At 40.9% G+C, this 22,288-nt stretch overlaps 1 protein-coding gene across 1 annotated transcript in view; it reads left to right on the plus strand.

Moving 5' to 3' along the window:
- Positions 1 to 1,818: 1,818 nt before the first annotated feature.
- The window catches only part of ezh1 (enhancer of zeste 1 polycomb repressive complex 2 subunit), a 24,346-nt gene continuing 3,876 nt past the window's right edge, over positions 1,819 to 22,288 (plus strand). Inside the window, exons 1-12 of the mRNA XM_059557495.1 lie at positions 1,819 to 2,109; positions 11,886 to 12,036; positions 12,729 to 12,854; positions 14,463 to 14,585; positions 15,057 to 15,174; positions 17,233 to 17,445; positions 18,027 to 18,129; positions 19,413 to 19,576; positions 19,918 to 20,009; positions 20,139 to 20,301; positions 21,365 to 21,549; positions 22,092 to 22,183. Of these exons, the coding sequence (XP_059413478.1) occupies positions 11,899 to 12,036; positions 12,729 to 12,854; positions 14,463 to 14,585; positions 15,057 to 15,174; positions 17,233 to 17,445; positions 18,027 to 18,129; positions 19,413 to 19,576; positions 19,918 to 20,009; positions 20,139 to 20,301; positions 21,365 to 21,549; positions 22,092 to 22,183 (1,517 nt within the window). The 5' untranslated portion in view covers positions 1,819 to 2,109; positions 11,886 to 11,898. The remainder of the gene's footprint in view (positions 2,110 to 11,885; positions 12,037 to 12,728; positions 12,855 to 14,462; positions 14,586 to 15,056; positions 15,175 to 17,232; positions 17,446 to 18,026; positions 18,130 to 19,412; positions 19,577 to 19,917; positions 20,010 to 20,138; positions 20,302 to 21,364; positions 21,550 to 22,091; positions 22,184 to 22,288) is intronic.

Here is a 22,288-nt window from a genome sequence, read left to right on the forward strand (position 1 = left end):
ACACAATGTCACTATCAGAAAACAGAAGACAGAAAATCTGATTCAATTCAGATACAGTAAACAAAACATCAGTATCTAACAAAATATTTTTTTCCTTATTAAAGGGATTGTATCATAATTTACTCACCCCCATGTTGTTCCAAACCTGCATTACTTTCTTCTGTGGATCACAAAATAAGTTACTCTGAAGAATGTTGTCAGCTAAACAGTTTAGGTTACAACTGACTTCCATTGTATGGACAAAAACACTCGTTTCTCAAAATATCTTCTTTTATGTTCAACAGAATAAAATGAAGTCATATAGATTTGGACTGACATGAGGGTGAGTAAATGATGAGCCAATAATCATTTTTGGTTTACTGGTCTACATCTACTGTGTCTTTTATGTTAGAAAGTATCACTTTTATGTTAAAGTATCAAACCAACAACAACAACAAAACTCCCAAACTTTTTTTTTAAGTCATTAATCTGTAAAACCAAACCAAATATTATTTCCATGTTCTTACACAACACAAAAGTTAATTATTTCACCTGCAGCTTAATACTATTGAGGAAACACAATAAACACTACAAGATACAGTAGATATGTAAAAAAAAAACAAAAAAACAATGCAAATCCCTGTGTTGTTCCAAACACGACTTCCTTGTGAAACACAAAAAGAGTCGCCATTCACTTCAATGCATATTTTTTAAACAAAATCTAAAACTGAATAGGGTATAAAATTGTCCATCTGCCTAATATCTTCTTCTGTGTGTTTAACTAAAGACAGAAAGCCAAACAAGTTCAGAGCAAATTGAGTAAGACTTCTGACTTTTGGGTGAATTATCTCTTTAAAAAATAAATAAATAAATAAATAAATAAATATGACGGAGGTATAAATGACTACATGTCGCCACCTAGTGGATTCATAAATATCAAATCATCTGTCGTAATCAAACTATTCACGAGATATATTCTTAAATTATATAACATAATATAACTTATTATTATTGCATTTGTAGTTGTAGCATTACTTTACCATGGCTATACTATTATTTTTATTGATTTATTATAAAATATTTTAAAAATAATAGTTGCAACAGCAGTCATTGATGCTCACATAATAGTAACAGCCAATTACTGATACAGTCTGTGTCAGGGAGCGGTGAATGTGTAAAGAATTTATTGATCTATTCTATTCATACTGTTAAACTGCGATGCGCGTTCTCGTTGGTCACGTGTGACTTACAGAGAAGGGCAGTGTCTTCTGTCACACTGCCCTCGCTCGCTCTCTGGAGGAAAAAACAGCACATGCTAAGCGCTGCGGATCTCAAGGGAGACGTCCAAAAACAACAAGCATTGGATCCTCAAGCCAAGTCCATTTGCGCGGAGGAGCCTTCTGTCTCTGCATACGTTAACATCCACGTGTACATATACGTAGGCTATATGAATAGGCATCTTGCTATAAAGTAAATACAACTGCTTAAATGGTTTATATGTCCCATGTTTTTATGTCATCAGCACTTTATAATATATATATATATATATATATATATATATATATATATATATATATATATATATATATATATATATATATATTGCATGTGTATTTCTATTTAGAATTAACACGCCATTGTGGGAATATTTAATATATATTCAATTATTATTATTATTATTGTTATAGACGGATAATCGTTATTAATCGATTATTCAAATCTTAAATGACGCTTATTAAATGTCAGAGCTCGTGCACATGTGTGCATGCAGGCTATTAATTACATAGAAAATGAGTTGCATTATTATTTTCCTCCTCGGTGCACTCGTAGCCTGTGGTCCAGCCAAAGAGAGCTGGAGTGTGTTCATAATATAGACGTCACCCTGTGCTCTGACCGTGCCAACCAAGTGCGCAGCTCTTAACTGTACAACTACAATCTCGACATGCTCACGGACGACCGAGGAATCCACGCATCCCTCAACACAAGCAGTCTGGCACCGACATCCGCAGCGGCTCGCTAGACAGGACACCGTTTTTCACTACAGGAGGTTTTTGGGCACGTTGACTTCTTTTCTGCGCACTTGAAGCTGATTCGCGAGAGGGTTTAAAGGAAGGAGCAGGGACTCTTAAGGTATTTAAAACTGCGAAGGCGATTCATCGATCTCTAGCATGCGCGAGAAAGCTAGAATATGTGCACAAGACATGTTTACTAAATCGTCTCGGCGTGTATCGTTTGCTTCTGTTGCACGTATTTTTTAACGTGTGGCGTTGCTGAAGCTTAGCGTCCTTCATTAACGCTGTCTTTGTGGCCCGTGCAGCCTTGCGTTATTCGCCCCCAAACAACATTTCATATTTCATTTCAGTTCCGCAACAGATCGAGAAAGCAGTATTGGAGGGTTAAGATTAAGAAATGGTGAAAAGTGTACTACGCACTTATCCGCACCGTGGAGATATGGGCTCTTGAGAGACACGCCCACTTCCAGTGCGAGGAGCCAGCGCGTGTTTTTCCCCGCACAGTGTCACTTGGATGAGATTTGCATTGGCTGTTTTGTTCTGTGGCAGCCAACGCGTTACTTCTAGTCATTTTCCATCAAGTGACTGATACCTGAAATGCTAATCTAAGCCCTATTGGAGACCTATAAATGGTGTGTGATGCGGAATGTTAGTTGTGTTTTGTGAACTGCAGGGGGCAGTAAGTGAGTCCTTTATGGAGTCATTACTGATGATAAAGTTTGAGTCATGCAATTTATCGGTCCTTTGTGTGTGTGTGTGTGTGTGTGTGTGTGTGTGTGTGTGTGTGTGTCTGTGTCTGAAAGAGAGTGAGTCATATCTGACGGGAACCCTTATGGAAGGTGCTGTTTATCACATCCCAGAGAGTATGTTTACCATGAAGATGAATGTATGGATTCACAAGAATAACTATCAATACAGATGATTTTATGCACGTAATATACATTGCTGGGAAGGTTACTTTGAAAATGTAATAAGTTACAGATTACAAGTTACCCAATTACTATCTAAATTCCTAGCAGATTTCTAGCAGTAGTAGCTACTCAACAGTGATTACTGTCAGACTTTCAAAATCCTTCATCACTTCAATTAAGATTATTTAATTTTAAAGCACAGCCATCACAAAATCAGACTTTAGCACCTCTTTTTACTTTGAGTTCGTTCTGAGGTTAAATACAGATTTAAAGGGGTCATATGATGAGATTTCAAGTTTTCCTTTCTCTTTTTTGTGTTACAAGCTAGATATGATCCTTAAAGTTGCAACGATTAAAGTCTCAAGCCCAAAGATATATTCTTTATAAAAGTTAAGATTCATCCAGGCCCTCCTAAAACGCCTCATTCTAACACGCCCCCACATGTCTACGTCACTGTGTGGGAAGATTTGCATAACACCACCCAAATGTTTACACAAAGAAAGAGATAACTTTGATTTTAGCTGCAGTATTGTTGCTGCCGCCTCCGCCATGTCACGAAAAAAGCTGTGTGTTTCGTTGTGAATGCGAAACTACTTTGTTTGGCCTTCCAAAAGAGGACATGACTAGAAATCAGTGGTTAAGTTGTATCTACAACACCGTTTCAGAACAGTGCAATCCAAGTATTCATATGTGTGCAGCATTTTATGGAGGACTGCCTCTTGTGAGAGTAGCCTACAAGGCTGTTTCTATAAAGTGGGGCAGTTCCATGTTTGCAAGGACAGTATGGCGTTTCACAGAGATACACTAAAAATGGAGAAGAAGACTTGGACTATGCGCATAAACCTTGCACGTGGTACACAAACAAACATGGAACAATACATTTATCAATCTGTGTTAATGTTATTTAATGAAAAGACAATCGTTCAGTGTTTGTTCATGTTTTTGTTTCTGTTATGTGACGTAGCGTGTCTGACTAGGGGCAAGATGTGGACGGATGACGTCATAGTTTCAGAAAATTGACAGATTCGCCCTGTCCACACAAAAATGCAAAGGCGGCGTTTTCAAATGTATCCACTCTGGGACCTGGTTTCAAAAAATATCTCTTTCACTCTCCCAAAACGTCGGATCAGTGTGGACAAAACGCCTATAAGATACAAAATGTATACAGCGAAACGTGTCTCTGTGTGGACGGGGCCTAAGTCATTATAATCAGTAATTATGTCCCCACTGGATGCAACAAATGCCTCTTTTGTAATGGGTTTTATTGGTTTTGTCTGGTCGCGTCAGGAGACGGCATCAAAGTATGTTAAAGGACGTAACATTTCCATCACACACTTGAGGTATTCGGCCAATCACAAAGCACTGGATAGCTGGCCAATCAGAGCACACCTCGCTTTTCAGAACAATGAGCTTTGTAAAAATCTACGCGTTTCAGAATGCTGGTCATAGAGGAGTATTAATAATATACAGTATGTGGAAAAGAATGTGTTTTTTGAACCTTAAACCGCATTAAACTCATTGCATTACACCAAATACACAAAATAATGTTCTTTTTAGCTACATCATATGATGATAATAAGAAGCCATTTAATAGGTATGATACGGTTTCTGAAATCAAATCTTTGCATAGCTATGACAGGAAACACTGGCATCTAACAGTGCCTTGGAAAAGCAGTTCATCTTAAAAAATAAAGCATATACAGTACAGACCAAAAGTTTGGAAACATTACTATTTTTTATGTTTTTGAAAGAAGTTTCTTCTGCACATCAAGCCTGCATATATTTGATCAAAAATACAGAAAAAACAGTAATATTGTGAAATATTATTACAACTTAAAATAATAGTTCCCTATCTGTCGGTCACTACGAGTTATGTCGAACAACATATGGGGTCTCACTTGGGAGGCCAATCATCTCTGAGTTTAAGAGAAAACGCCAATGAAAATTGGCTAGTGGATTTAACATACCTGAGCCACTCCCCGTGCCAACGGGTATAAATAGGGCGACAGGTGCATCCACTCATTAGATTTTTGCTTCGGAGCCGAGTGGTTGTATGAAAGCTGTTATACTCCACAAAGCCATTCATCTGCTGTGTCGGGAAGCTGTTCTGGTTGGCGGTATGGCGCAAACAGCGGTGTCCCTTTCAGCGATTCCCCTGGGCGCTTCAAATAAGAGAGCAGATTTCCTAAAAAAGCAAATCGCGGATGGTTCTGGATGCGGTCGTTTCCTGTTCTCTGACAACGGCCACGTTCGTTGTCTTCCGTGTCTGGGCATTCAGCACGCTGAAGGTGCGTTCGTGGATGGTTCATGCACGCACTGCGTGTGTGACCATGGCAACGCTGCGATCGCGTCTCTCCTTTCTTAAAGGGAAAGGAGCAGACCCCTCTGTCACTACCTGTTCCGTTTCTCTGTCACGAGCAGAGGACCGCCGGCTAGTGCTCCGGGAGATTTGAAGGTGACAGTGAGCTAGGACCAACCCGAGGTTGATGCAGGAGCTGCGCATGGCGACTGACCTCCCCCTTCCGGGTGACGGAAGTCACAACGCAGTACCTCGGGAAGGCGATGTCCACTCTGGTGGTCCAGTAGTGCCGTTTCTGGTTCAGCCTGGTCTGTATGAGAGACATTGACAAAGTGCACTTTTTTGATGCTCCCATATCCCAGGCTGTCCTGTGTGGCGACGCTGTCAGGGGCTGTGCCCGGTAGTTCCTGACAGAACAACAGCAGACTGAGGCCATACAGCACATCTCGCCACGACGTGATCCTCCGGTTGCCACCAATCCGTCGCAGGCAGTGCCTCAGCCTGCTTGTCGCCGTGGGCGCCTCCCTGCGTCCTCCACACCAGCTCCGCCCCGTGCTGGGAGTTCTTCGAGGCCGGCGCGTTGAGCCCCACGCAGGGGAGCGGCGCCCCCCGTGTCACTTCCGGCTGCGAAGTCCTCTAGGTAGACGACTAAGCGGCCCTGGCACGGGCAACTCGGAGATGTGGGAGACTGCTCTTCAGGAGCTGGCAGAGACAGAGCCACTCCTTCCCCCGGAGGAGGGCCGGGTGGAGAATCCTCAGTTTTGTTTCTTTCTGTTCCGCCGCTGGTCCAATGGCCGGCGGCACCCACTTTATCATAGAAGAGCAAATTTTCCTTTCCTCCAAGGTGCAAGGCTCGCGGGTTGACAATGAGCGACGCACTGCCTCCTCATTATCACCCACGACGCCCCCTTTCGCCAGCGGTCAAGAAGTCGCGGCTCGGAGACGCAACGCCTCTCCACGCGTCTCTGGCCAGTTCCTCCGGGAACACTGGGAGTGTGGCTGTGATGACTCGGGACGCAATGCCTTCTGGGCCTTCCGACACAACTCCCCATGCTGCACCACTGCGGGTATGTCGACTGTCCCTTTGGTGCCACTTGTACGGAGTCTGGGAGCGTGGCTTTCACTGCCCAACCCGTCACGCTGGCTCATCCGGACGGTCCGACTCGGCTACGCAATTCAGTTCGCCCGGCGACCTCCCAAGTTCAATGGCGTGCTCGAGACTTCGGTGGTAGTCCGGGACGCCTCTGTCTTGCGCGAGGAGATTGCTGTCCTGCTGGCGAAGGATGCAATTGAGCCGGTCCCTCCAGCCGAGATGAGGACGGGGTTTTACAGCCCTTACTTCATCGTGCCCAAGAAAAGCGGTGGCCTTCGACCTATCCTGGATCTGCGAGTCTTGAATCGGGCTCTGCACAAGCTCCCGTTCAGGATGTTGACGCAGAAACGCATTATCAAATGCGTCCAGCCTAGGGCGTCGACGCAAAATATGCGCATCGATTCGTCGACCTGTTTTTATTTCTCTAAAAAACTTTTGCAAAACGTTTACCTTATGTGCGCTGAATATACGCGATGGCCGGATCAACATTCTGTCCAACGTTATATAACCAATCCAGGGGTTTTTCTGCATTGATCTTTTTTTTTGGCGGCTGTCAAAGCCTTATTTGATCGGTGAGTGACAGTGACAGGGCGCGTACGAGAGAGAGCCCCGGCTGCGCGCGCACTCACAGTCTTCAAACAACAAGAGCGCTTCTTGCTCTCTCTCTCCGTCGTGCATATTAATCAAAATCATTAAACACGATAGAAAAAGGGTGAAAAACACCCAAGTTTCACGCGCGCTCGTGCACTCACAGTCTTCAGCCTACATGAGCGCTGTCTTGCTCTCTCTCTCTCTCTCTCTCTCTCTCTCTCTCTTTCTCTCCCTCCCTCATGCATATTAACCAAAATCATTAGACAGACACGATAGAAAAAGGGCAGAATGCCAAAGTTTCACATGGAGCATTCGGAGATTTTTTTTTTCTACATGACAGGCTGCTGGCTCCCACTGTTAATTTTTATTTTTTGGAAAAGCACTCTCTGTATTAGCTTAAAGCCCTAAAGTTTACATTGGTTAATGTATTCTTTCAATTGCTCTAAACAAGTATTTTGGGTGAACTTTTTTATTGAATGCTAGACAACTTTTTTCAGTAAGCTAGGCCCTATGTGTTCAGTAAGCTTGTTTCAGTAAGCTATGTGTTTTCAAGGCTTCAAGGTTTTATTGAATGCTATCTCTATACAAGTGCAAAGTAATGCATTCTTAGTCATTCTTTTATTTTGTAATTTTAAGAGCAATAAACATATATTGCAATGTTAAGGAATTGATGTTTTTTCCATTCAGATATGTAAATTAACATGTATAAATTGTTAGTAGTCAATTAATGGGGAGATAATCGAAATCGAATCGGTCTGGGAAAATCGGTCCGGCGGCACCCACTTTATCATAGAAGAGCAAATTTTCCTTTCCTCCAAGGTCCGCTGTTGCTGGAAACACTTTCAGAGGCTCCTGGGGCATATGGCATCCGCAGCCGCAGTCACGCCGCTCGGGTTGCTTCATATGAGGCCACTTCATCACTGGTTGCACTCCCGAGTCCCGAGATGGGCATGGCGCCGCGGTACACATCGTGTCACCATCGCACCGATGTGTCGCCGCCTATTCAGCCCCTGGTCGGACCTTGCCTTTCTACGGGCCGGCGTGCCCTTAGAACAAATGTCCCGGCACGTTGTTGTCACAACAGATGCCTCCAACTCGGGCTGAGGCGCGACATGCAACGGGCAGGCAGCTTCAGGGTCCTGGACAGGACCTCGGCTGCTTTGGCACATCAACTGTCTGGAGTTGCTGGCAGTGCATCTAGCTTTACGACAGTTTCGTCCGCTGTTGCTGGACAAGCATGTGTTGGTCCGCACGGACAACACTGCGGCTGTTTCATACATCAACCGACAGGGCGGTCTACGATCACGTCGCATGTCTCAACTCGCCCGCCATCTCCTCCTCTGGGGTCAGACGCGGCTCAAGTCGCTGCGTGCTATCCACATCCTGGGGGAGCTCAATCGTGCAGCCGACGCGCTCTCACGACAGCTCACTTTCCCCCGGGGAATGGCGACTCCATCCCCAGATGGTCCTCCCACTGCCAGCTGTACTATTCCCTGTCCCAGGCCCCCCTGGGCACAGATGCACTGGCACACAGCTGGCCTCGGGCTTTACGCAAGTATGTGTTTCCCCAAGTGAGCCTGCTCGCACAGACACTGTGCAAGGTCAGGGAGGACGAGGAACAGGTCCTGTTGGTTGCGCCTTATTGGCCCACCCGGACCTGGTTTTCGGAACTCATGCTCCTCGTGACAGCCCTTCCCTGGCGCATCCCCCTGAGGAGAGACCTTCTCTCTCAGGGGCTTGGCACCATTTGGCACCCGCGTCCAGATCTCTGGAACCTCCACGTGTGGCTTCTGGACGGGACGCGGCAGACCTAAGTGATCTGCCCCCAGCGGTGGTAGACACTATCACTCAGGCTGGAGCCCCTTCTACGAGGCAGGCCTATGATCTGAAGTGGAGTCTGTTCACGAATTGGTGTTCTTCTCACCGAGAAGACCCCCGGAGATGCCCGGTCAGAGTCGTGCTTACTTTCCTGCAAGAAAGGTTGGAGCGTGGGCTGTCACCCTCCACCCTGAAAGTGTATGTGGCTGCCATTGCAGCCCATCACGATGCAGTGGACGGCGGATACCTGGGGAGGCATGACCTGATCGTGAGGTTCCTGAGGGGTGCCAGAAGGTTACATCCTCCTAGGACACCCCTGATTCCCTCCTGGGACCTCTCTATTGTCCTGGCGGGACTTCGGAGGGGTCCCTTTGAGCCGCTGGATTCAGTCGAGCTTAAGTTCCTGTCTCTCAAGACAGCGCTCCTGATCGCGCTCACTTCCATCAAGAGGGTCGGGGACCTCCAAGCATTTTCGGTAAGTGAAGAGTGCCTTGTGTTCGGGCCGGCCTACTCTCACGTTGTCCTGAGACCCCGGCCTGGATACGTGCCCAAGGTTCCCACCACTCCCTTCCGAGACCAGGTGGTGAACTTGCAAGCGCTGCCCCTGGAGGAGGCAGATCCAGCCTTGGCGTCGCTGTGTCCCGTAAGAGCGCTTCGCATATACGTGGACCGCACCCAGAGCTTAAGAAGCTCTGAGCAGCTCCTGGTCTGCTTTGGAGGTCAGCGGAAGGGGAAGGCTGTCTCTAAGCAGAGGTTGGCCCACTGGATAGTGGAGCGCCTTTCTTCTCCCAGTAGAGTTCCCCGGTTGGCGTACCCTGGTCGAGCATCCTCCAGCACCCTCGGCAGTCAGACTTGGCGGAGCAGTCTGTCACCAGGCCCAGTACTGGCGTTAGCATGCCAGGAGTTCCGGTCAGCCCCTGTACTGGGCTAGGTGTTCATATGGCTTGGTTCCCTACGGGTAATCCCATATGTGTTTTCTTCCACGGTAAGGTTTCCCTCCTGGCAAACCCGTGTCTTCCCTTGACAGACCCATTCTGTCAGTCTCTTCTCCCAGCCGTTCCATCCCTACTCCAAGGTAGGACCTGCCTCAGAGACCCCTTCCATATGTAGTACTGCCCCCTGGGTCAGTCCATATCGGTTTATCCACATGTCACCTCCCTACGGGTAGGTGTGGTCTCCGTAGCGACCTTTTCCTAAGGCTCGCTTCCCCATTGTCTTGCCAGCTGAAAGAACAAATAGGGAAGATTTATAGCAATCTTTCTCTGAAGGTTGAAATCCCTTCCATTAAATTTATGTGGGCGGAACAGCAGCGTGGCCTTCTCCAGCAGCGATGTACTCACCCTTTGGCCCCTTCGGTACCAAGGTCAGTGAATTTGCGCTGGGGCTTTGGGAAGGTTACGACCTTAAGCGTAGCTTTTGTGGCACGCCAGGGCTTGTCGACAATTGCAGCACCACAGGGTTGTGACGATGTTCAGGTTGTGGCGTTTTCCATAGGACCCCATATGTCGTTCGACATAACTCGTAGTGACCGACAGATAGGGAACGTCTCGGTTACGTACGTAACCCTCGTTCACTGATGGAGGGAACGGAGACGTTATGTTCCCATGCCACAACCTTGAACCGGTCGCTGTTGCCGGGACACGTTCTCGGCTCCTCAGCGTAAAACCTAATGAGTGGATGCACCTGTCGCCCTATTTATACCCGTTGGAACGGGGAGTGGCTCAGGTATGTTAAATCCACTAGCCAATTTTCATTGGCGTTTTCTCTTAAACTCAGAGATGATTGGCCTCCCAAGTGAGACCCCATATGTCGTTCGACATAACGTCTCCGTTCCCTCCATCAGGGAACGAGGGTTACGTACGTAACCGAGACGTTTTCTATTTGAATATACTTTAAAAAAATAATTTATTCCTGTGATGCAAAGCTGAATTTTCAGCATCATTACTCCAGTCTTCAGTGTCACATGACATCCAGTCTATCACATGATCCTTTAGAAATCATCCTAATATTCTGATTTATTATGAGTGTTGGAAACAGTTCTGTTGTCTAATATATTTGATGAATAAAAGGTTAAAAAGAACTCTAATTCTAATAATATATATTCTAATAATATATTTTCCTTACTATCACTTTTTATCAATTTAACACATCCTTGCTGAATAAAAGTATTGATTTTATTTAAAAAAGAGAGAAAAAAAATTTACTGACCCCAAATTACTGACCAGTAGTGTATATTGTTATTACAAAATATTTATATTTTAAAAACATAGCTTCTTTTTCTTTTTTTTCTTTTTTTTTTACTTTTTATTCATCAAAGTATCCTAAAAAAGTATCACATGTTCTGAAAAAATATTAAGCAGCAGAACTGTTTCCAACTTTGATAATGAATCATCATATTAGAATGATTTCTAAAGGATCATGTGATAATGATCCTAAAAATTCAGCTTTGCATCACAGAAATAAATGATAATTTAAAGTATAATAAATTTAAAAACAATTATTTTAAGTTGTAATAATATATCACAATATTACATTTTTTCTGTATTTTTGATCAAATAAATGCAGGCTTGATGAGCAGAAGAAACTTCTTTCAAAAACATTAAAAATAGTAATGTTTCCAAACTTTTGGTCTGTACTGTACATAAACCCAAAAAGGAAATCAATCTATTGAATAAGATGAATGAATTATTGAATAAGCATTTTGTCTTTTTCTGTGTCCTAAACTCCTGAAACATTGGTGTCTCGTATTTTAGAGCAGTCAGTGCAATTTAGGAAAGAAATCAATCAAATCTCTATGTGTGTGTGAAAATATTAAGATATAACCCCCTTTGTAATTGTTAACATTTTCTGAAGTAACTGTAATTTAATTACAAAAATTTTCTCAGTAACTGTAACAGAGTACAGCTACATACATTTTTTTTTATTAAATCACATAATTCCATTACATGTAACTGATTTCTTCCCAACAATGTATATTTATATAGAATAATTATGATGTCTAACATGTTATACATCTTGCACACACACATATAAGACTTCTTTGAATTTTTAAAAACAGTCTGAAATATTAATTTGATAAAATCCTTAAACATACTGTTTGTTCCAGTGTTGTCTGAATATGAGCTCAGCTCGGCTGTTTGTGCATTTATGCCAAATATAAGTATTGCTCCTGTGAATTGCAGCCAGGTGAGGCTGATGATGGAGGAGGTGTCAGGCCCCCGGTCCTGCACTGCGAAGCCCCCCCGCAGTCTGCTGGAATGGAAGAAGAGAGTCAAGTCTGAGTACATGAGGTTAAGACAGCTGAAACGCTTCCGCAAAGCTGAGGATGTCAAGGTAGAAGTTCTTTTGCATTACTGATTATCTTTTCATTCCTTTACTCTTTTTAATATAACTGATTCTGTATTTCTATACTAGCTTCGGGGTGAGTACGTTTTTTTGTTTTTTTTAGCAATTAATAATTTTATTCATCGAGGATGCATTGATCAATGGTGGCAGTAAATACATTAATAATGTTACAAAAGATTTCAGTTTCAAATAAATGCTGTTCTTTGAACTTTCTATTCATTAAGGAATCCTAAAGATTTAGGTTTCAAAAGATATTCCAAAAATAATGACAATTAAATGTTTCTTGAGCAGCAAATCAGCATATTAAAATGATTTCTGAAAAATCATGTGACACTGAAGATTGAGTATGCTGAAAATACAGCAGGAATAAATTACATCCTTAAATTATTATTTTGAAATGTATTAAAACATTTTTATTTGTAGTTAAATGTCATAACATTAGTGGTTTACTGTATTTTCCATCAAATAAATTCAGCGTATATCTGACTTCTTTAAAAAAAAAAAAAAAAAGTTTACCAACCCCCAACTTCTGAAGAGTAGTGTATTTCTTTTAGAATTTTGAATTATTCTGCCACCTTTTATTTCCTTGATTTGTTTTCTATGGCATTCTAATTAGAAAATGTAGCTTTCAATTCATATAATTCAGTCTTTTTAACTAATAGGCTGTGTGTTTTTCACAGGCTCTTTTCCAGTCGAATCGTCGCAAGATTGAAGGAAGAACTGAGTTGCTGAATGAGGAATGGTCCAAGCTCCGAATCCAGTCCATTCCCCTTTCCACAGCCAGTGGCTCTCTGCCCAGCAAAAAGGCAAGAATGAAACAGCTGGAGGCCTTGACCACCACAAACCAGTGTCAGTCATCTTGCATCTGCTCTTTGACACTAGATCGCTTTACTGTGAATTGCCCCTGCTAATTCAGCACAAGACTGTCCCCGCTAGCTGATTTATGAGCCGAATCAATACATAGTCAGCTTTGCCTCGCCATTTCCAAACATAATTTATCCTAGCAAAATGCCAGTAATGACTCAAGATCAGGTGCCACAATTTGCCTTCTATTTCCTGCAGCACCTACTTTATCATCTCCTACCTGACAAGCATTTAGATCAATGTGATGTTATGTTAGACTGACTGGGGCACAGTTAACCCCTGTTTAATTAGTCAGGGCAAATATTACCAGCAGGCCGGTTAAATGCGCCAGTGTTTTTTCCTCTCTTTGTGAAATTGCTCTGTTGCCAAAAATGCATTTGTATGTTTGCCAAGCCAGAGCTCAGTATCTGAAACTCCTGTGATATCCACAATAAAAGCAGCCAGCGGGCACAGCAGAGCTTAGCTCTCTGTGGAATACAGAGAGACTGCTCAACATACCAGCACAGCTGGATCCTGCTTGCAACAGCACTGGAAAACAACACCATACTTGATGTTCTCTCTATAACACCAAATCTAATATTTTGATTAGTGGATTATGATATTGTAATTTCCCTGGGCACTCATTTGGTCCAAGTTCAATTCTTCTTGACTTTATGACATTTCTATCACTGATTTGGTTTGGAATTAAATTCTTTCATTATTTATCCACCCTCATGTTGTTTCTGTATGACTTTAAACTATTACTCCAACTTCTTCCTCAATAAACTCCCAATTTGCTGCTTATTAATAGTTAGTACAGAAGTTGTTAAGTTTAGGTATTAAGTAGGATTAGGGATGTAGAATATTGTTGTGCAGAATATGTGCTTTATAAGTGCTAATAAACTACCAATTTGTTAATAACGGGCATGCTAACAATCAACTAGTTAATAGTGAGAATTGGTCCCTAGTGTTACACACTTTTGTTCCCCTGTGAAACAAATGGAGACATACCGAATACTGTTCGTTTTTTTACATTTAAGCATGACTGAAGCTTTTAAGCTTCAAAAAGGACACAAAAGCATTATTAAAAATATTGTCTGTACAAATAGTGCACTATGTTCCTTATGAAACCATAAGCTTTGAGTGATTGACAGACACAATTATAAAATAAGTCATTATCTCACACATTTCCAGTTAGGTTTTTAATGGATCGTTTGATCCAGAATGGTCTTAATGATCTGGCCACAAATCAGTCTCATCTGAATGCCTCGATTAATATTGATTGTAAATTGCATGGAAAGGAGTGACCAGTTTAATTCTTGAAATTTCTCCTTTTTTCCCGGAAGAAAGAAAGTCATACAGGTTTGGAACAATTTAAATGATGACGGTATTTTCATTTAAATTCAGTAATATGTCAGTAAAATACAGCCAATGTAAAATTAATATATTCAAATGACATTGACTAATTAACATATGCAGGACTAAAGCAATTTAACGGTCCTCGAATGGTTTTGAGTGACACTTTGACTTTTCTTCTGTTTTCCTGTCCCCCCTTTCTTGTCCAATCACAGTTGTGCATGGTAGAGTCTGGCTTTCCGTCTTTTCCATACCAGGCGGTTGCCATGCGTCCCTTGACAACTGTTGCTGGGATACCATTCATGTACTCCTGGTCCCCTTTGCAGCAGAACTTCATGGTACTGGATGCGGACAATGAGCGCACACACTTTAACACACATAAAAAGCACTCAGTCATGATCACCATTAGAAGCCTGTGTCTGCAGACAAATATGAAGAGAGAGTGAGAGATGAAAATAGAAGAAAAGCATCATTTATGACACGGTCATTTTGAAAGTAGGTCACCCTGCAGCAGCACACATTCACATGTCCTGACAGCTCAAAGCATGTGTTTTTGAAGTCATCTCTCAGGTAGAGCAGGATGTGAATCTTTAAACGCCTACACTCACTCACAGGCACAAATGTAGGAATACACAAAAACAGTCACCCACAAAACACTTGCACAATATTGTTATGCTGCATTAACAATAAATTATGCATTTATCTCTCATTAGAAAAACCTCACTGATGCATTAATGCATATGGAACATGTCTTTATATAAATCAATAACATCACTAAAAAGTCTTTCCTGCCTCTCTTTGTTTCTGAGGTGGAAGATGAGACATTTCTGCATAATATCCCCTACATGGGAGACGAGGTGTTGGAACAGGATGAAGCTTTCCTGGAAGAGCTTATTGACAATTATGACGGGGTGCATGGAGACAGAGGTGAGCATCACAATATGTACAAACCCGATTCCAAAAAAGCTGGGACACTATACAAATTGTGAATAAAACAGAATGTAATAATGTGGAAGTTTCAAATTTCAATATTTTATTAAGAATACAACATAGATGACACATCAGATGTTTAAACTGAGAAAATTTTAATTTTAAGGGAAAAATAAGTTGATTTAAAATTTCATGGCATTAACAAATCTAAAAAAAAGTTGGGACAAGGCCATGTTTACCACTGTGTGGCATCCCCTCTTCTTTTTATAACAGTCCGCAAATGTCTGGGGACCGAGGAGACAAGTTGCTCAAGTTTAGCAATAGGAATGTTGTCCCATTCTTGTCTAATACAGGCTTCTAGTTGCTCAACTGTCTTAGGTCTTCTTTGTCGCATCTTCCTCTTTATGATGCGCCAAATGTTTTCTATGGGTGAAAGATCTGGACTGCAGGCTGGTCATTTCAGTACCTTTATCCTTCTACACAGCCATGATGTTGTAATTGATGCAGTATGTGGTCTGGCATTGTCATGTTGGAAAATGCAAGGTCTTCCCTGAAAGAGACGAGGTCTGGATGGGAGCAATTGTTGTTCTAGAACTTGGATATACCTTGCAGCATTGATGGTGCCTTTCCAGATGTGTAAGCTGCCCATGCCAGACGCACTCATGCAACCCCATACCATCAGAGATGCAGACTTCTGAACTGAGCGCTGATAACAACTTGGGTTGTCCTTGTCCTCTTTAGTCCGCATGACATGGCGTCCAAGTTTTCCAAAAAGAACTTCAAATTTTGATTCGTCTGACCACAGAACAGTTTTCCACTTTGCCACAGTCCATTTTAAATGAGCCTTGGCCCAGAGAAAATGCCTGCACTTCTGGATCATGTTAAGATATGGCTTCTTTTTTTAAAACAGCAAATGGCACGGTGGATTGTGTTTACTGACAATGTTTTCTGGAAGTATTCCTGAGCCCATGTTGTGATTTCCATTACAGTAGCATTCCTGTATGTGATGCAGTGTCGTCTAAGGGCCCGAAGATCACGGGCATCCAGTATGGTTTTCCGGCCTTGACCCTTACGCACCGAGATTGTTCCAGATTCTCTGAATCTTTGGATGATATTATGCACTGTAGATGAAGATAACTTCAAACTCTTTGTAATTTTTCTCTGAGAAACTCCTTTCTGACATTGCTCCACTATTTTTCAACGCAGCATTGGGGGAATTGGTGATCCTCTGCCCATCTTGACTACTGAGAGACACTGCCACTCTGAGAGGCTCTTTTTATACCCAATCATGTTCCCAATTGACCCTATAAGTTGCAAATTGGTCCTCCAGCTGTTCCTTATATGTACATTTCACTTTTCCGTCCTCTTATTGCTACCTGTCCCAACTTTTTTGGAATGTGTAGCTCTCATGAAATCCAAAATGAGCCAAGATTTGACATTACATTTCAAAATGTCTCACTTTCAACATTTGATATGTTATATATATTCTATTGTGAATAAAATATACGTTTATGAGATTTGTAAAGTATTCCATTCCTTTTTTACCCAACTTTTTTGGAATCGGGTTTGTATTTAAACACATTACGAGAGGCGTCACTAGTCCTGAGCTGAATCTCTTCTGGAAAGAATGTTTTAAATGCATTTTTTTTTTGTCTTTATTATTATTATTTATTTATGTATTTTTTATGAAAAAAAAAAGTTACACTTTCATCAGCCATTAGTCCAGTCTTCAGTGTCACGTGATCCTCTAGAAATCATTCTAATATGTTGATTTAATGCTGAAGATACATTTCTTATTATTATAAGAATATAATAATATAATATGCTGCTAAAAAATTTTTTGTGGAAACAGATTGAAGTCTCATTTGTATCATTATAAATATCTTAAATATCCCTTTTGATCAATTGAATGCATCGTTGCTGATTGAAAGTATTCATTTCTTTAAATAGTTCTGACCCCAAAATTTTTGAACCGTAGTGCTCATGCTAATCAACATATAACTTCTATGTGAATCTTAGACAGGCAGTAAGTATGTAAGTATCTTGTACCAACAGAAGGAGGCTTCATAAATGATGAGATCTTTAAAGAGCTGGTGGAGGCACTGAGCCAATACTCAGACCCAGAGGAAGAGGAGGAGGAAGAGCCCTCAGAGCAAACAGAGAATAAGGAGGAGGAGGAGGAGGAAGCGGTGCAGAAAACTACAGCTGAAGGAGCAGAAGAGTCAAAAGAGGGCTTCTTCAAAAGGAAGAGGAGGAGCTCTGCTGAAGGTGAGTTAGTTTTGAGCAGAAGCAAAATACTGGAACAATTAGAATAAAATTTCATGTGAAATATGATATAATATGTTTAAAAAATATTTATTATTTGTTTAATTAGTTTTTTTTAATACATTTTATTCCTTTTAAAGGAAACAGGGTTACTGTCTAAAAACATACAGTATTAATGCCTTTTTATTATTAAAAAATAATAATAAGACCTTAATAACTAAATAAATCAGATGATCATATGTTAGGTCAAATTTGCATAGAATTAGGGCTTTTAATAGACAGTGGCTGGTGTAGCACTGTTGGTCTGAATTTCACTGGTTTAACAACAAATAGACTAGAGCTGACATGCATTGCCCATCAGATCAGCCTGTCTCTGTCTATGTGCAGTTGTTTGCTCTGAGTGTCACCTCTAATCCCAGTGAGGGCTGTTTGTTCATTCAGTTTGTTTTAGGACAGTATCCAGTTACGGTACACCCTGACCCTTACACATGCACACACACATAAGCCCATGCACTACTCTACTTTTGCTTTAAAAGTCAAATTCAGGACAATGCTGATTTTAGTCTCGCTTTTCCCTCTACTAGGAAGGGAGCTCTCCGCCAATAAGAAGATTCCTCATGACAAGATTTTCACAGCTATTGCGTCTATGTTTCCATACAAAGGCACCATGGAGGAGCTGAAGGACAAGTAGGTCACCCTGCTGATTTTTAAACATTCATTTTTAGAAATGAATGGAATCAGGACACGGGACAGGTTCAATCCGGCTTCTCTAAATGCACCCCAAATTGTGTATGCTATAAAATCGTTTTCTAAATACTTCAATTTTCCTCCATTGTTTGGACAAACAGGTTGGCTTGTTTTAGTGATTTTCAGTTCAGTCCAGTTGATTGATTTACACGATGCTGTCCCAAACAAAAGCTTTTATTCACTAAGAGTATGCATCCATAATGGCAAATCTAACATGCGTGCACATTCTTCACATGACTTGGAAAGTATATGTCATGCCACCTTCATGCAGCGGTAAATTAAGGTTCATGGGAAGTTACTCGTGCTCTGCTGGTAGCTGGCAGCAGTGGAAACAAAAACCCGTCACAGTCTGCCTTATCATCCAACTGTTTACCGTTTCATGTCATTATTGTTCATCCCACCAGCTGTGCTCATTTTATTTCTTTCCGCTAGCTGGGGGAAATCTGTGGGTGAGAGTTGTATTTAATGGCCTGTTATATGTGTCAAACAAATTCAGCAATTTAAAGTTTTAGCAATTTTTTTTTTACTTAAATACACTCATCACAACATCTCATTGTGACTACGCTGTTATTGTGCAACATATGGATGAGTAAATAATGGCAGAATTGCACATAAACTACAGTTCAAAGTTCAGGGTCAGAATTTTTTTTATTTTTTTTTTAAGAAATTAGTAATTTTATTCAGCAAGGACACATTAAATTGATCAACAGTGGCAGTAAACCCATGAATAATGTTATATAATAAATTCTGTTTCTTTCTATTTCTTTCATCAGATAATTCAGAAGAAAATGTATCATGGTTTCCACAAAAATATAAAGGAGAACAACTGTTTAAAACATTTATAGTAATGAGAAATATTTCTTCAGCAGCAAATCAGTATATTATAATGATTTCTGAAGGATCATGTGACACTGAAGACTGGAGTAATGATGCTGATAATTCAGCTTTGCATCACAAGAATAAATTACGTAAATTACAAAATAAATTACGTAATATACTTAAATAGAAAATTATTATACAGTTCAAATTTGAATAATATTTCACAGTATGTATTAAAATATTCTAATATATAACATACATTATAATATTTCTGACCAAATAGATGCAGTCTGGTGAGCATAAAAGACTTCTTTCAACCCCAAACCTTTTACTGTAGTTTCAGTTTAGTGTGTTTTGCTGTTATTACAAATAATTTTAGATGAATATTTTTCTCTCTCTTGCAGGTACAAGGATCTCCTGGAGCCATCCAGCCCTGTGAAGTTGCCTCCTCTCTGCACGCCCAACATGGACGGTCCCTGTGCCAAATCTGTTCAGAGAGAGCAAAGTCTGCACTCTTTTCACACACTTTTCTGTCGCCGTTGCTTTAAATACGACTGCTTCTTGCACCGTAAGAAATGATAAAGTCCTTCTCTAGTCTTCTGCATTTTTGTGTTTATTTAAATGGAGAGCGAGATGCTACAATCTGTCCTTCAGTGCATGTTCCTGAATTATGCACAGAGCAATACCTTTCATGTATGATACCTTATTGTATCAGTACATCAAGCATATGATACAGATATGCCCTGATTAAACTTGGCAATGAAGTTCGTCTGAAATTATCTGCTCACAAGTAGTCAGTTGAGTATCAGACTATATTTAGTATAATTATAATTATGCTATATTAAGCAGTGACCACTTATGGTCGAATCATCCAAAATGGATGTTAATTAGTATGTTGTTTGTGTTTAGCTTTCCATGCATCTCCTAATGTGTATAAGAGGAAGAATAAAGAGATCCGAATGGAGACAGAGCCCTGCGGACTGGACTGCTTTCTGCTGCAGGTACAGCTTTCTGAGCACAACAGTTTCATAAGATTTTCTACTTAGCTGAGAATTTTGGATTGGATTAAATTAATAATTTAATTAAATGTATAATTTATAAAGTTCTTTTCATCCCTTCTTTGGACACAGAAAGGGGCAAAAGAGTTTGCTGATCAAAACATGCAGAGGTCTCAAAGGCCCCGTCGTCGACGAAGACAGCCCCGCCCCTCGAGTTCCTGTGGCCCCGCCCCCTCAGGCTCCGGTGAGGAGGGAAAAGAAGGAGACAGCGACCATGAGACCACCAGCTCCTCAGGTACAGTGGATAAAGAGTTAATAGTTTATCAAAACTAAAATAACACAGATGAAACACACAGCCAAGCCGTCCCTTGCCAAAAATAACTCTCGTCCCATGGTGAGTTGTTTGTCTAAATTGCAACAGAGACATCAATGGAAATGTTTGCAGAAACACAGGAACATTATTAGTGGTGGTTGCTAAAGTAATAATTATTATTTTCACCTGCCGGATGATAAAATGGGGAAACAATTGAATAGGCTTCTTTAAGCGAGGGATTTAAGCCATATCTAGAGAAAGTATAATAGAGATGCACAGTGTATCAGTACCATTACAGATACATCATCTGGTCATCAACGAAACAGGATTACAATCTTTTTTTATGTATCATATTGGTTAGTATTGCATATTTAATAGTTTATCATTCTAACTTGAAAATGTATATTACCTTTGCCTTCATCTTATGCTCACTTAAAGTTAATCTTTAAAAAAAAAAAACCTTTATAACGTTATAATCTTAAACGAATTTCAAGATTAATACAATTAATTAATGTTGCGATGCTTAAATCCACTTATAGCATTTAAAAATGACTCATTTGAGTTTTTTTGTATTCCTGTGATGGCAAATCTGAATTTCAGCAGCCATTACTACAGAAATCATCGTAGCTTGTTGATTTGGTTATTATGTAACAAATCATCTTATCAGCAATGTTAAAAACAGTTGTGCTTCTTATTATTTTTGTGGAAAACGTGACATTTTATTCATCGATTCTCTGATGAATAGAAATTCTAAATAACAGCGTTTATTTGAAACCTAAATTTTTCATAACATGTTAAATGTCTTTACACTGTCACATTGGATCAATTTAACGTATCATAGCTAAACAGAAGTAGTAATTTCTTAAAAAAAAAAAAGATCTTACCCTAAACTTTTTGAACAGCAGGGATTTTAGACAAAATAGTACAGAATTTTAATTTAAGAAGTTAATATCAAATATCTGCTGCTATTCAGTTCTGATTTCCTTTAGTAAAGAGTGTTTGGATGAAAACCTGACATTTAGCTGTGTGTGTATTTGTGTGTCAGAGGGTAACAACTCTCAGTGTCCCAGTCCCACCAAAATGAGATCAGGGGAGGACGGAGCAGAGGAGTCCCATTCTCCTCCTCAGTGGAGCGGAGCAGAGGAGTCTCTGTTCAGAGTCCTGCATGGCACATATTACAACAACTTCTGCTCTATTGCACGACTCATTGGCACCAAGACATGTAGAGAGGTACGCACACAAATGACAATGAACAGGAGGTTATATATGTGTCTTCTGCTAGTTTTGGTAGTGTATTGTCTGGTTACTCACTGGTAAAGGAGTTCATTAATACAGATCTAAATTGAATTAAAATGTATCAAATGTGCAGAAAGTTCTATAGTATATACTCAAAAGCAAAGATGACAAAAATGTGTGCGTTTAAATGTATGACTGTGTGCCTGTGTGTTTTTCCCAGAAAGACTGTGGTTTGGTTAACTGGAAATGCGATTACCTAAAATCATGTGCTTTTCTTTCATTTAGGGAATGGTCCAAATCTTTTTCTAGAAGAGTGTTGTTTTGATTGTGTGTTTGAGTGTGTTAGTGTGTGTGAGAGCTCATATGGCAAAGATCAACATGATAATGAGCGGTTACCTTTCAGCTGGGTTTCAGAGCTCTGACTAACGCCCATTAAGTGTTCACTTGATTGTGATGAAGTGTGTGTGTGTGTGTGTGTGTGTCTGTAACATGATGCAATGCTCTGGCTCATGTGATTATGGTTGACTTTCTGTCAGGTTTACGAGTTTGCAGTGAAAGAGATGCTGATTCACCACGTTCCTCTGGAGGATGGTGGGATCTCACCACAGAAGAAAAAACGAAAGCACAGGCAAGATGTTAACACACCCTTACCTGGCCGTCAGATCCATGCTGTTATAAGCTGGGTCACACAGGCAGCGGAATACTAACATTAGAGCTCAACTATGTTTCTGTT

This window comes from Carassius carassius, chromosome 1 (genome assembly GCF_963082965.1).
Source record: "Carassius carassius chromosome 1, fCarCar2.1, whole genome shotgun sequence".
Lineage (NCBI taxonomy): Eukaryota > Metazoa > Chordata > Actinopteri > Cypriniformes > Cyprinidae > Carassius > Carassius carassius.